The sequence below is a fragment of the Leptodactylus fuscus genome, chromosome 1 (genome assembly GCF_031893055.1).
Source record: "Leptodactylus fuscus isolate aLepFus1 chromosome 1, aLepFus1.hap2, whole genome shotgun sequence".
In the NCBI taxonomy this organism is placed as follows: Eukaryota; Metazoa; Chordata; class Amphibia; order Anura; family Leptodactylidae; genus Leptodactylus; species Leptodactylus fuscus.
The window spans coordinates 130,278,092-130,291,662 of NC_134265.1; the positions used below are offsets into that span (position 1 = coordinate 130,278,092).

Genomic DNA, 13,571 nt, shown 5'->3' on the forward strand with positions numbered 1-13,571 from the left:
GGATTTTGAGGCAGATACGACCTCAAAATCCTGACCAAAAAACTATGCGTGAACTTACCCTTACAGGCAATGCTTACTGTGAAAATGTATGTAAAGTATCTCTCCCTGGAGTCAAGGAAACTATAACTTTAAAAATAACCTAGTTATGGAGGTACAAGGTCTACATAAAAATGAATGCTTAGAAGGTTTAAAAAAAAAAAAAAGTAGCTGAACACCCAAACTTATATGACCGTATCGCAACTGTTACGGTAACAGGACCATATGTGAATGTCAGATGTGACAGATATCTGTGGATCCTTATGACTGTGTGCAATCTCCTGTGTGGTTTATATGTACCAGAGATAAATATCTAATTCAATTGTGAAAAAGTGTTTGTGGCCGCGCACTTCAGGTCCTGATGCCTGTGTGTTATATCTCTGGTCTGCAGAGGAAATAGGTTATTTCTCTCAGGTTATTGGTGAGATGTAGCAGAGCTGACTCAAGCTACATATCTGTATGATGAAAAGAGATAATGAAGTCGGCCTCTAGTCCTAGGTAAAAGTCCCGCGGTTACTATCTATACTGAAGGTGATACTACAGTGACAGACTAATACCTGCTACAAGTGAAATTGGACTATGGGTCTGTGAAGACTTGAGCGTATGAGAAGTGTGAGTGGATTTGGTGCTCCAGAGGTGCAGTCTGAGATAAATGAGGGGTAGGCTGTGGAAAAGAACTGTAGAGGAGGGGAGGGGGCTGGTTTCTTTTAAGCTGACGTTGAATGTTCATTGACCTTTATAGCATGCAGAAATCTTTCCTCACAGACACTCTGTGGCTCATGGGATCCCTCCCCCTCAGCTCCATAAAGTTATCCAGAAGTTCAGGGACATGTGTACCTAATTACACCCCCCCAACCCCAACTACGCCAGCCGAAATCACCGTCACCACGGCAACGCTCGCCTGCCAAACCTCTGAGGGACTAACTTGTACCACATGTTGGAATATCTAAATAAGAATGATATTCTAAACAAGTAAAAGAGGGAGGGCAGGAAGACAAATCGCCAGAGTAATAGAGGGATGAAGGAAAAAGAGGAAAACAGAGGGCCTGGATCTGCAGCCAGCCACATGAATAATGGCCGGACACAACAACACACTCATCCGGGATACTATAGACATAGATATAGAAATATGACCAGCAGGGAGATCTAGGAATAGAATAAAGGCGCATGTTATGTCTTTGTTACCCAGATTTTATATAGTGCTGACCTATTCCATAGCTCTGTATAGAGAAGCTATTTGCGTCTATCTTTCCTTGGGTTGAGAGAAAGATAAATGGCAAGAAAATATCATAAAAAGAGGTTGGATGGAGCTGAGAAGCTGCAGAGACACAGACATGGCAAACAGTTTACAGTAAAGGAAGAGAAGGACGGCATTAACTCCTGCTATGCCATTCCCCAAGACCTTTCATCACACGCGGACGACTCAGAGCAGTGACAAAGTCCCAACAGGTCCTAAACAGACAACTAAGGTTTCTCTGATCCCCTTTATAGATAATGGTAAATCATAGGATATGCATTAAACACATGTATACTTTCCAACAGATATCCGGAAAGAAATTAACATACAAGTTCTACACAGTCCTATAATATTAGGATGCAAAGAAAATGGGAGATAATGGCCGATTGCCCCAATAAACAACAATAGCTGTGGGGTATTTATCAAGACCGTCATGCCCCATCATAAATAAGCACATGCTCCGGAAGATCTTGCGCTTAGATTGACCAACTCTTAGCTAATATAGAATTTATGCTAATTATTATTTACAGTACATCAGAACACTGGCATATGTGATGATAAATCTGCCATGACCGATAGCCCTGGCCATGCCTCTTTTTCAGAAAGTTCTAATAAAGTGGACAGCATAGTCGCATGGTGGTTCGGACGAAATGATTCTCTGGTTTAGTAGTAACTTCTTCAGATAGAGCCAAAAGTGAAATTCTTATGCTTTAGTGTATCTTCAGACCCCAGAGTATAATAGCTGGAGGCCCATTGGAGGTCACCATTGAGGCCTGTGATTGGGTCTCAGCACCGGGTGTCATGGCATCATTAAACTTTTTATACCACCAGAGATCTGGCATAGAGACATAATAAATCTGTATTATACATAATGTATATATTGTGACATTTTAGCTCCTGGGATTGCCATGTCTTGGTCAAGATGGTTGGCGCATCAGAAATTTCCATTAAATTCTCTCTATGACACTTTGGTTTTAGTTCAAAACTGGCCACAACCAGCTTCATTCTTCACATTTTCACAGCAAAACAGCCTGTACATCACAGTACAAAAATAAATCCTGAGCCATCTGGGTACTAACTAGCACATTCAGTGGGCCTACTACCCAGCATATCCACAAACACAGAGGTTCGTACCCACACATGTGTTTCTGGCTCCAACAGGCCCTGGCATAGCTTGCCTTCACCAGACAGGGTTCTGATGGGAAGGGTTGACATCTTACTTATGGAGCCCTTCCATCTAGATGCTAACTAACCCTCATTAACAGCCCAATTGTCTGCAAATCAAATGAAACATACAACTTTCTCAAGGTGAAACACATAACCTCTAGTGCCATAAACGTGCCACTCCAGCAATCACACAGCCACAGTATACATAGTATAGTATATATATAGTATATATATAGTATACAATCTAACTTAGTGGATGACTGTATATAGATATAATGCTGATCAGTATTGACTACTACTAATATCGTCTGGGCTGAGCTACAGTATCCCAGAACAGCCACTTCACAATGTAGAGACAACTACTTCTCAGTCCATGCACCATGCAGTTCTGGTGCAAATGGCAACAGATATGAATGGATTGATGGGTGTACCTGTTGTTGGACCCTTGCTGATCTGATATTGATGATTTATCCTAGGTCATCAATATCTATTACATGGAAATCCCTAAAAGACAGTGGATCATTGATAATTTGGGGCTAACTGTACGGTTGGGGGCTGTACGGTATGTACAGGGGACTGTATGGTACAGGACTAACTTTCACGGTTGGGATGACACTGAGGGGAAAATTCCATGCAATATTCACCTTTAAAGAGATATATCAGAAAAAAGAAATGGTGGATGGGGGACTGGGTGCTGCCACTGACTGGTAAAATGAACAGATTGTTTAACCAGTTACAATGGCCTGCCCATTCAACTCCAGTTAGCCTTTCTTGTTTTCAACCAGAAAAAACGTTGTCAGGCCACAATCTGGTGATAGGTTGGTTTGTGCTTGGAACATCACTGGTACTATCTTTTGACACATCTGAAAACAGAGTGAAAACACATAACCACAAATATATGTTTGTGATCGCTCTCTGTAGCAGCCATTGCCCATACAGTAATGCTGATACACATCAAATGCAGCCTAATCTGATTTCTTTACAGGAAACTAAGCAATGGAAATGTAGCAAGTCAGCACTATTTCCATGTAAATAATAATATATTGCTATGAAAGGCATGATATATCCTCAGCAGATGCCTAAGGTAAAACCAATCATTAGACTTTGGACTGGGGTCCTGGCCGTATCCTGTATTAGGCTGACGCTAGGTTCACACCTGCGTTCATGTCTCCGTTCTATGGTTTCCGTCTTCTGCATGGCAGAAGACGGAAACCACAGACCGGGTCCGGCCGTGCGCGGCGGTGAGCGTTTTAGGCTCTCCGCCGCGAAACCGGATTTTTAAATCCGGACACAGAGTAGTGCATGTCCGACTCTGTGTCTGGATTATAAAACCCGGTTTCGCGGCGGAGAGCGCAAAACGCTCACCGCCGCTCACGGCCGGACAGCTTTCTCACCCATTCAAATGAATGGGTGATAAAGTCTCCTGCAGGCTTCCGTCTCCTGCATCTGTTTTATGCAGGAAACGGAAACCTGCAATAAGGACAGATGAACGCAGATGTGAATGAGCCCTGAGGCTCAACATTGCAAAAACGCAACTTTTTTTGTTGCAGATTTTGCTGTGTATTTTTTGAGCCAAAGTCAAAAATAGTATGGGAAATATAAATTAATCTCTTGTATTTTTCCCTTCTTCTAAATCCACTCTTGTTTTTGGCTCAAAAAACTGAAGCAAAATCTGCAACAAAAAAGCTGTGCTTCTGCAATGTGGGGGCATAGCCTAAGCATCTATTTGTGTGCAATAAGTTAATAATAATAATAATAATAATAATAATAATAATAATAATAAGTCAATTTGCTTCCCATGAAATGGCTGTGTTGAGCACCTGAGATAAAGAGATTAGATTATGAGCTCTTTTGGGAACAGTAAATGATATGATAGGTGGCAATCTCTGTACACAGCTGTTGGGACTATATAAGCAACCAGAATAAGTAAATGAGAATAAACTTAGCTGGAACCTTGTATTATAAAGTGTAGAGGTAAGTATTAAGAACATCCTCACATCCTCCATAATGATAAGGCAGATATCAGGACTTTTACAAAGGAGTTGCTGGGTCTCTGCTGTTCTTCTAGCAAGGACCCTGCTGCAATGTCCACAATCAGATATTTGATTGTGAACATTTAACCAATTGCAACCAAGGCATCTAAAGCACGATGGTGCATGAGTGCCTTGCATTGGATGTGATTCCTACAGTAGAGCGTCAGCTGGGAGCAGGGATCCATAACTATTGCCTCTGGGATCCTAAGAATGTCACTAGTACAATTCTGTCTACACTGACGGTGCCAGCATGTAATAGCATATCAAAGATTTAGCAATATACTGCAGGATATAACAAAAAAATCAACCCATTTCCCTTAAATAAACATAAATATGTTAGATGTTTCCAAGTCTAAAATGCTGGCATTTTAAAAACATTACAATGTAGGGAAAAATTAATATGGCCGATTCACTTCCTCCCCCCCCCAAAAAAAATTGAAAAAGTGTCAGACATGCCCCCAAATATTATAAATAAATTTTACACTTCCTCCTCAAAGAAATCATACACAGAAAAAAAAAAGTTATAGGTGTGAAAATATAGCGACTCAAAGAAATGGCAGAGGCTGCCTCAGAATCCAGCCCAAAAAACGGCTAGCCGCGTGTGGTTGCAGACTGGAGCAGTGAATATACTACACCGGCATCTAGTAACCGCATTCTGCTCCGGATTAGGCCAAAATGAATGGGCCTAGTCGGGAGGGAGGTGTCACTGATAGGAATGTGTTAATTGCTTTTTAATACTTTTTATATCACTTTAATCTGGACACCTTTTGGTATATGGTAGTACTACATATGTCATTCACTTCAAGCCAATTGTATGTGCATGATCATCAAATGTTGAAAAACTGTTTAGATTATATTGTTTTTCTATTCTAATAATCTGTTTATTTGTTTTAGAGGCTTGATGTGTCAGACCTGCGTTTTAAAGGGGAATAATTGTAGATGTGTGTCTGTTAGAAACGTGTGTGCGTTGATGGGTGTTTTGAAGTCTACTGGTTCTGTGATCACATCTCAGTATGCAAACACTAGAAAAATACCTGCAGATAGAAGCAGCTGAGGTTGAAAGTCAAAGCTTTGACGCAAGGGATGGAAGACCATTTCATCAAATTATAGCTAAAGGATATATAAGGCACTATAGCTTAATTAAGGACACAGCATTGGTGAAAATCATCAGATGCAAACTCTACATGTTATCAATGGTAGTGCTGCAATAGCCAAATCAAAGTCAAGCTTTGACTTTCAACCACAGCTCTGCCTGCATATGTTTTAGCATCCTTTATATACTGAGATGTGATCCTGGAAACAGTAGCCCTCCACACATCCATCGACTCGGAAACTCTGGTCACAGACACCCCACCTGGCGCACACCAACAGTTATTTTCATCCTTTGGAGCTCTTTCAGGCCTGCCAGGCCAGTGGAACAGTTTTGACCTTGGCAACAAATTCTAGATTGTATGACATCCTTGAGGTTATTAGTGTACAACAGTACCAGAACAAGCAAGGAACTACAGGCAATTACTCACAAATAACATTATATGTCATTGTATTTGTATAATATGTATTGCTCTGGTACAGTCCTATGAAAAAGTTTGGGCACCCCTATTAATCTTAATCATTTTTAGTTCTAAATATTTTGGTATTTGCAACAGCCATTTCAGTTTGATATATCTAATAACTGATGGACACAGTAATATTTCAGGATTGAAATGAGGTTTATTGTACTAACAGAAAATGTGCAATATGCATTAAACCAAAATTTGACTGGTGCAAAAGTATGGGCACCTCAACAGAAAAGTGACATTAATATTTAGTAGATCCTCCTTTTGCAAAGATAACAGCCTCTAGTCGCTTCCTGTAGCTTTTAATCAGTTCCTGGATCCTGGATAAAGGTATTTTGGACAAACAATTCAAGTTCAGTTAAGTTAGATGGTCGCCGAGCATGGACAGCCCGCTTCAAATCATCCCACAGATGTTCAATGATATTCAGGTCTGGGGACTGGGATGGCCATTCCAGAACATTGTAATTGTTCCTCTGCATGAATGCCTGAGGATTTGGAGCGGTGTTTTGGATCATTGTCTTGCTGAAATATCCATCCCCGGCGTAACTTCAACTTCGTCACTGATTCTTGAACATTATTCTCAAGAATCTGCTGATACTGAGTGGAATCCATGCGACTCTCAACTTTAACAAGATTCCCGATGCCGGCATTGGCCACACAGCCCCAAAGCATGATGGAACCTCCACCAAATTTTACAGTGGGTAGCATGTGTTTTTCTTGGAATGCTGTTTCTTTTTGGACGCCATGCATAACGCCTTTTTTTTTATAACCAAACAACTCAATTTTTGTTTCCAAAATGAAGCTGCCTTGTCCAAATGTGCTTTTTCATACCTCAGGCAACTCTATTTGTGGCGTACGTGCAGAAACGGCTTCTTTCTCATCACTCTCCCATACAGCTTCTATTTGTGCAAAGTGCGCTGTATAGTTGACCGATGCACAGTGACACCATCTGCAGCAAGATGATGCTGCAGCTCTTTGGAGGTGGTCTGTGGATTGTCCTTGACTGTTCTCACCATTCTTCTTCTCTGCCTTTCTGATATTTTTCTTGGCCTGCCACTTCTGGGCTTAACAAGAACTGTCCCTGTGGTCTTCCATTTCCTTACTATGTTCCTCACAGTGGAAACTGACAGGTTAAATCTCTGAGACAACTTTTTGTATCCTTCCCCTGAACAACTATGTTGAACAATCTTTGTTTTCAGATCATTTGAGAGTTGTTTTGAGTAGCCCATGATGCCACTCTTCAGAGGAGATTCAAATAGGAGATCAACTTGCAATTGGCCACCTTAAATACCTTTTCTTATGATTGGATACATCTGGCTATGAAGTTCAAAGCTCACTGAGGTTACAAAACCAATTTTGTGCTTCAGTAAGTCAGTAAAAAGTAGTTAGGGGAATTCAAATCAATAAAATGATAAGGGTGCCCATACTTTTGCACCGGTCAAATTTTGGTTTAATGCATATTGCACATTTTCTGTTAGTACAATAAACCTCATTTCAATCCTGAAATATTACTGTGTCCATCAGTTATTAGATATATCAAACTGAAATGGCTGTTGCAAACACCAAAATATTTAGAACAAAAAATGATTAAGATTAATAGGGGTGCCCAAACTTTTTCATAGGACTGTATATCCCAAAAATATACAATATACATAAACAATTGTTTTAATTGTTTGTTTGTTTTTTAAATCTTGTTCTTTTTTTATCAGCAGTATAATATGAAAGTTTACAAGACCAAAAGTAGACAACTGAGAAGAGAAACTCCTGTAATTTATAAACAATTATATTAATAGGTTTAGTGACTTTATTTTTAGTCTCTCTAAATGTTCCTACCCTCCAAGTAATATTTCATATGTCTTCACGGCTATCCAGAATTTCTGATAATCCAGCACACAGTTCAGGTAATTAGTACTTGTCTAGGGGCTTCTTTCACATTGTGTCTACCTTATCTAGCAGTGAATGACCATGGATGGACAGGGATGCACTCTGAAAAAAGACATATACATTTCCCACAGTGTACTGTTTGCCAAGGCAATAAGAGTCAACTCTCAAAACTTTTTTGGGGCGTACATACATACACGAACATGTCTTCATGTCTTTCAGAAACCCCTGTATTATTCATTAGAGTCATTCCTAGTAAACACTTTATTGGCACTGTGTTAGGATGGGGTCCCGCAGGTTTTCCTTCCGGTGCACAGCGCCACCTGCGGGTCAATCCAGTTCTCGCCCTCGGCGTCGGACGGTGAGGTTTGTGGAGCCTAAGTCCAGCATTTGACCTACTGAGCATGCTCAGACTTTTTGGAGACGCTCTTAGGCGAAGTCTCATTCTCACCCTACTGAGCATGCTCAGACCTTTCCGGAGACGTTCTGAGGCTCTCATTCTCATCCTACTGAGCATGCTCAGACTTTTTGGAGATGTTCTAAGGCTAAGTCCCATTCCACCCATACTGGGCATGCCCAGTGAGCTTATGGCCACTGCCCTGTGGGCGGGGGACTTGCCTTTATATGGTGTGAGCCCACGCCCGCCGGGTGCTCACACTTTGACTATTATGTTGAGACAGAGAGGTGTAGGGCTAGGTTCCTGTCAATGCCAGGTTACCAGTGCAGGTATTCTAGTGTAGGATTCCTGGGTACTGACGGTAGGGAACTATTATAGCCTCCAAAGCTGTTGTGGAGCCCATTGTGATTCCGACCAGGGGTGACATTAACCCTTGGCAGCCTTGATTGCAGCCTATACGCAGGTGCAGTTCCCGAGGAAGTTTCTGGTGAATCAGTGTTGCCACCTGTTCACATTCAAGCTGCACAAAAAACACTTGCCCAGTGAAGCCAACTGGTGTAAGCCTCTTTACAGTCTATTCCCATTAAAGCTACACAAGCACCTGCCCAGTGAAGTCAACTGGGGCACTCCTCCTTTGCAGCTGGTTCACCGTGGAGCTGCATGCACGCCTTCACCCAGTGAAGCTAACTGGTGAACGTGCGTTGGTCTGTGTTCACACTTGAGCCGCGCAAACATACTGCTGCTTCGCTCAGGCAGACGGCTGCCCTTCTGGGGCTTGTGGACCTCGACTGCAGCCACTACCGCAGTCAAGAGGTTCTGACTAAATAATTATTTATATATATATACAGAACCGTAACACACTGTAAATGGATGGCAAGGCCATATATCCAATGCCATGTCCCTGTGGAGGTTTAACTATGTCACCCACATTTCTGGGGTTGCTCAGTCACATACTGATACATGCCACCCTGTAAATGTTGCTCTAGCACTGTGGGAAAAGAAAGAAGGCTGTTGTGCCAAGTATCGTAGAAAGGATAGCAATGGAACATTTTTTTTTTAATATAGAAAGGCAGAGGAGGAACCTAGCAGATAACGTGTCACTCTGCAGAGGTTTCCATTTAAATTAAACCTATACTATATGTATGGGAGATTCTCATAGATGTCTTATCAAAGAGAACCGTTCTTGTTTCCTATAGTAACCAGTGTTCATTTATCCTATCGCAGCTATTAGAGGAAATGGACAACAATGACAATTTTTCTCTGACACAGTTTCATACATGGATAACATCACTGAATAATGTTCTGTGGCAGATGGAATTTATGAAATTCATTTCTTGCAATAACTGAGATTGTAACTTTTACTCATAACTGATGTATTTTATTAGCCAGTGCTTTCTAATAATACTTTTATGTTCTGTGTGTGGTACTCTGTTGTCTCAGACAGTAGACTACACAAACAGAAGGAAACAGGACTGGTCTCAGGCCATAGGTCATGTTGTGTTAACAGTGTCATGGATGGAAACACCTGTTTCTGTACCTTACACACTATTAGGGTATTGTAGTATGCATAGAACAAACATACGTACATCAAATGTAAGCACATGACTCCAGTTACTTACGTAATAAAGCTTCCATTACACTATGTAGTGTCTATTGGAATGGTAATAGTAGCTGAATTAATGATCACAGGTGGAATATGCTAACGTGAATCACTGCCATGTTGATTTGTGCTGCCAGGCAATGAATTTGTATTTTCTGGGATACTGTGTGTATTTACATGACAGGCCCGTCCCACAATTCATGTGAATTACCAGGCAGCCCTTGCCTTCTCTATCCTTTACTGAAACGAATTGCACAGTTACTAGCTAATAAAGCACATGCATTGGTGCTAAATTCAAATGGCCAAAGGGCTGAATAATAGTGGTGAATGGGAGGGAAGGAGAAGGCAGGCAGGCGCTATTTAGCAATTCATTCTGGCATGTTTCTGGTATGAGATATTGCACCAACAACGCACCAGACTAGATCTAAAAGAGTGCTACATCTGGCAGGTTCACTAATGCAAAAGCATGCAATAATGGGGACAAGACAGATTTGGTAGTGAAGACTTTGTAAAGCAGGGTGACTGTTATGGTAGCCATATGGTACACTTACTTTCCCTGACACAGATAAAAACTCTATTCAGCATTTTTTAAGATAAAGAAAAGGATGTCTCCAAAGACTTTTGGGTAAGACTTCTTCTGTTAAAACTCCATTGCAGTATCACGTGTAACACTGTAACCATAAAAACAGACTCCTTATTTTAAATGACCAAGCTGAATTCTATCTAAAATGGAAAGTTCTTATCTATATAGCACAACTGCAATCCCCACGCCTGTGACCCACATTTTACCTTTATCTAACAAACCACATCAGTATCTCCAAACCATAGAATGGGTATTTGGTTGGGTCCCTGACCTAGATCTCTAGTTTAAGGTGTAACTTCCGTTCTATATGAAATTCTTATGTAGATTGGAACATTTATTTATGGTTTTCAGTAATGGGGTTAGGTGACTTCTTTTCGAAAATTGAAATCCATATTTTTTTATTTTAAGAATAAGCTTTTGAAAAACATCTATATTATCAACATAAATATTTTTTTTATATTGATTCCTTTTAGATATAAGTAACATACCCAGAGCTGAGAGATATACCAGGCCTATTGTATTTTTCTACCTTGTTTCATGTTATCTTACGTTTATCAAAGCTGACATTACTCCCAGATACTGCTTAATTCGATGACCTGAAGACTACATTGTAATTATTCCTGTACACTACCATTGGCCAGCTCTCCTTGTTCTTGGTCGGACTCCTGGTCTTTTATCACAGGCCTTAAAATGTAACTCCCTAAAGCATTTATCCAGCAGTCTTATTATATCTGATCATATATGTACTGCTACCACATCCTTTGTTATGTTCTAGGACCTCGATCATTAAATCCAAAAGTAATTTCCGGATGAAAAATATATCTAAATCTATAGTATATATATGATCATTTTCTTTCTCGTCATCCACTATGTTTCAGTCCAGATGTTTATCCCATTTCCCCCATTGTTCTACAGTTCAGACGTCTGATCATTTTTATGAAATAGAACTGATACCGATGATGTACAACACAGAAGCCCCATAAAATGAATTGCAAAGAAGTAGTAAAAATCTTTGTATTGCCAGGTGCTGCATGTTATTCTACATGCTAAGATTACTATGCATAGAGATAGATGGATATACACGTAAAGTGTAGAAAGTCTTTATATCACTTTCTGAAAATGATAAGCTTTGTTTTTGCTAAGCCCCGATTGGTACCATTGACTTACTTACCAGCTGTGTGCAGAGTATTCCTGGGTGATGGAGAATCTGAATCTTCTTCGCCAAAGATCAGGCGAAAATCTAGCTCTCCGTCTTGGCAAATTGCTGTCCCCATTTGGAAGAGTGCAGAATTAGAAGATAAGAAAAAATTGGACCAGAAGACTAAAGTAAAATGGGTATTAAGGATGACTTTAGAAAGAAATGTAGCATAAAGTACAAAGAACAGTAATGAGAAGAATGCAAAAAAGTAAACAAGAGGAGTGAGGACCAAAGTGTGGAAAAGTTGTGTGCAATCCAACAGGACGTGGAGACAAGAGCTAACAGTGGAAAGCAGGGAACATGTGAGAGTGCAGATACAAAAGGAGAGGAATGAAGCACGTTACTGTATATACAGGAGGAATATATAAATACAGAGAGACAGACAGAGGGGGGGATTCCTCCTGCAGCTCCCAGTATCCCCAGCTCCCCTCCTGCTCTTGTCCTCCCCACTGCTCAGCCTTTAGCATTCCTCACTCCCAGATTTTTCCCTCTGTTTTTTTAATGGGAAACTTATTATAGATTTTTTTTTTTTTGTTCCAGGGCAGGGAAAACCCAAAAAGAAGAAAGAAACTTTTCCAGCGCCGCCTCTTGACATTTGCAATTGGCTGGGGCTTGTACTGACATCATTCCAATCTTTTTTTTTCCTAGTCCTGGCCTCTGCTCTCTCTCCCTCTAAAAATACAGTATGTCACTGGAAGGGATGTTTGTTTTAAAAGATCCAGGCTTTTGACAGGATGTTCCTTGGTTGGCCAGCAATGCTCCCACCTTCCTATATGATTGGATAGGCAGATTGTCAGTTGGCTGGTGGGATGCTGAGGACACAGCCATGCCTCTGTATGTCCAAATTGTAGAAAGAACATTGAAGGCTGCAGCTGCAGATAGGACAGCGGTAGTTTGTAGGCTCCTAACCATCTCCTCTTATGCGATGTTCACCTATAGAAGTATATACTATAAATGATGAATGTTTCTTGTAAGAAGTTACATAAACTTTGCTTTTACTACGTTTCACCCTCGTCAGGAGGCACATCCTCTTTTGCTTTCCTCCCTCCGCTCTAGTCCTCCTCCTGCCTCTGTCTCTCGCCTGCAGTCTACATGCTGATGTGTCCAGTCACTGGAAGCAGAGGCCTGGATGTTATTACTGTAATGAATCTGTGGCTCGCTCCTATCACATCTGATTGGTTCTTATGCATGTAAACAAGGAAAAGAGCAAGAGACATCTGCTAAGTTCAACAACTTCGACTAAGCTATGGAAAACTAATGTCTGATATCTTGAGATCGAATGAATGTTTAAGTAGATAATGTGCAAAAACAGATTGCAAAAGCATAGATACTATATTGCTTCTTGGAAGTTGGCTCTTGTTTTCTTGGTTTGAGTACATCATGTGCATTCAGGTTTCTGTTCTTGGGGTCTGCCTAAAAAAGCGGTGGACTATAATGGAGTCCCCTGGGCTTCTGTTGGAAAAACACATTTTTTTAAGCAGATTCGGAGATGGAAACCGCAAAAGGAGACTAGGCACAGGTGTGAACCTAGCCTTAGATTTAAAGACCCATTCACACATTGCAATTTTTGTTGTGTATTATTTTTCTGTAGTGCTAATAGTAATGCATAACTGGTCTTCTTCTGACTTGTTTTCAGTATTACATGGTTCATGGTAAGTATCAGTATCTGCATTCTGTATGGCTGATCAATATCACTCTGCCACACAAAGAAGTGACTGACATATTATTAGGTATGGAATGGCTGCTGAGCAGAGGGCGAGACATATGATATTAGCATGTCAATGGGAGTTGAGCTGCAAGTAGGGCACAGAACTGTCTACTTTTGACTCTGTGCACAGTATAGTACAGGTGTCTGAAGCATCCCCAAACAGATGATCCATGTG

At 40.8% G+C, this 13,571-nt stretch overlaps 1 protein-coding gene across 1 annotated transcript in view; it reads right to left on the bottom strand.

Annotated features, from left to right (window-relative positions):
* NFATC4 (nuclear factor of activated T cells 4) overlaps positions 1-12,159 on the bottom strand; it is a 70,824-nt gene extending 58,665 nt beyond the window's left edge. The window contains exon 1 of the mRNA XM_075276734.1: positions 11,662-12,159. Coding sequence (XP_075132835.1) covers positions 11,662-11,764 — 103 coding nt within the window. The 5' untranslated portion in view covers positions 11,765-12,159. The remainder of the gene's footprint in view (positions 1-11,661) is intronic.
* Between the last annotated feature and the right edge of the window lie 1,412 nt (positions 12,160-13,571).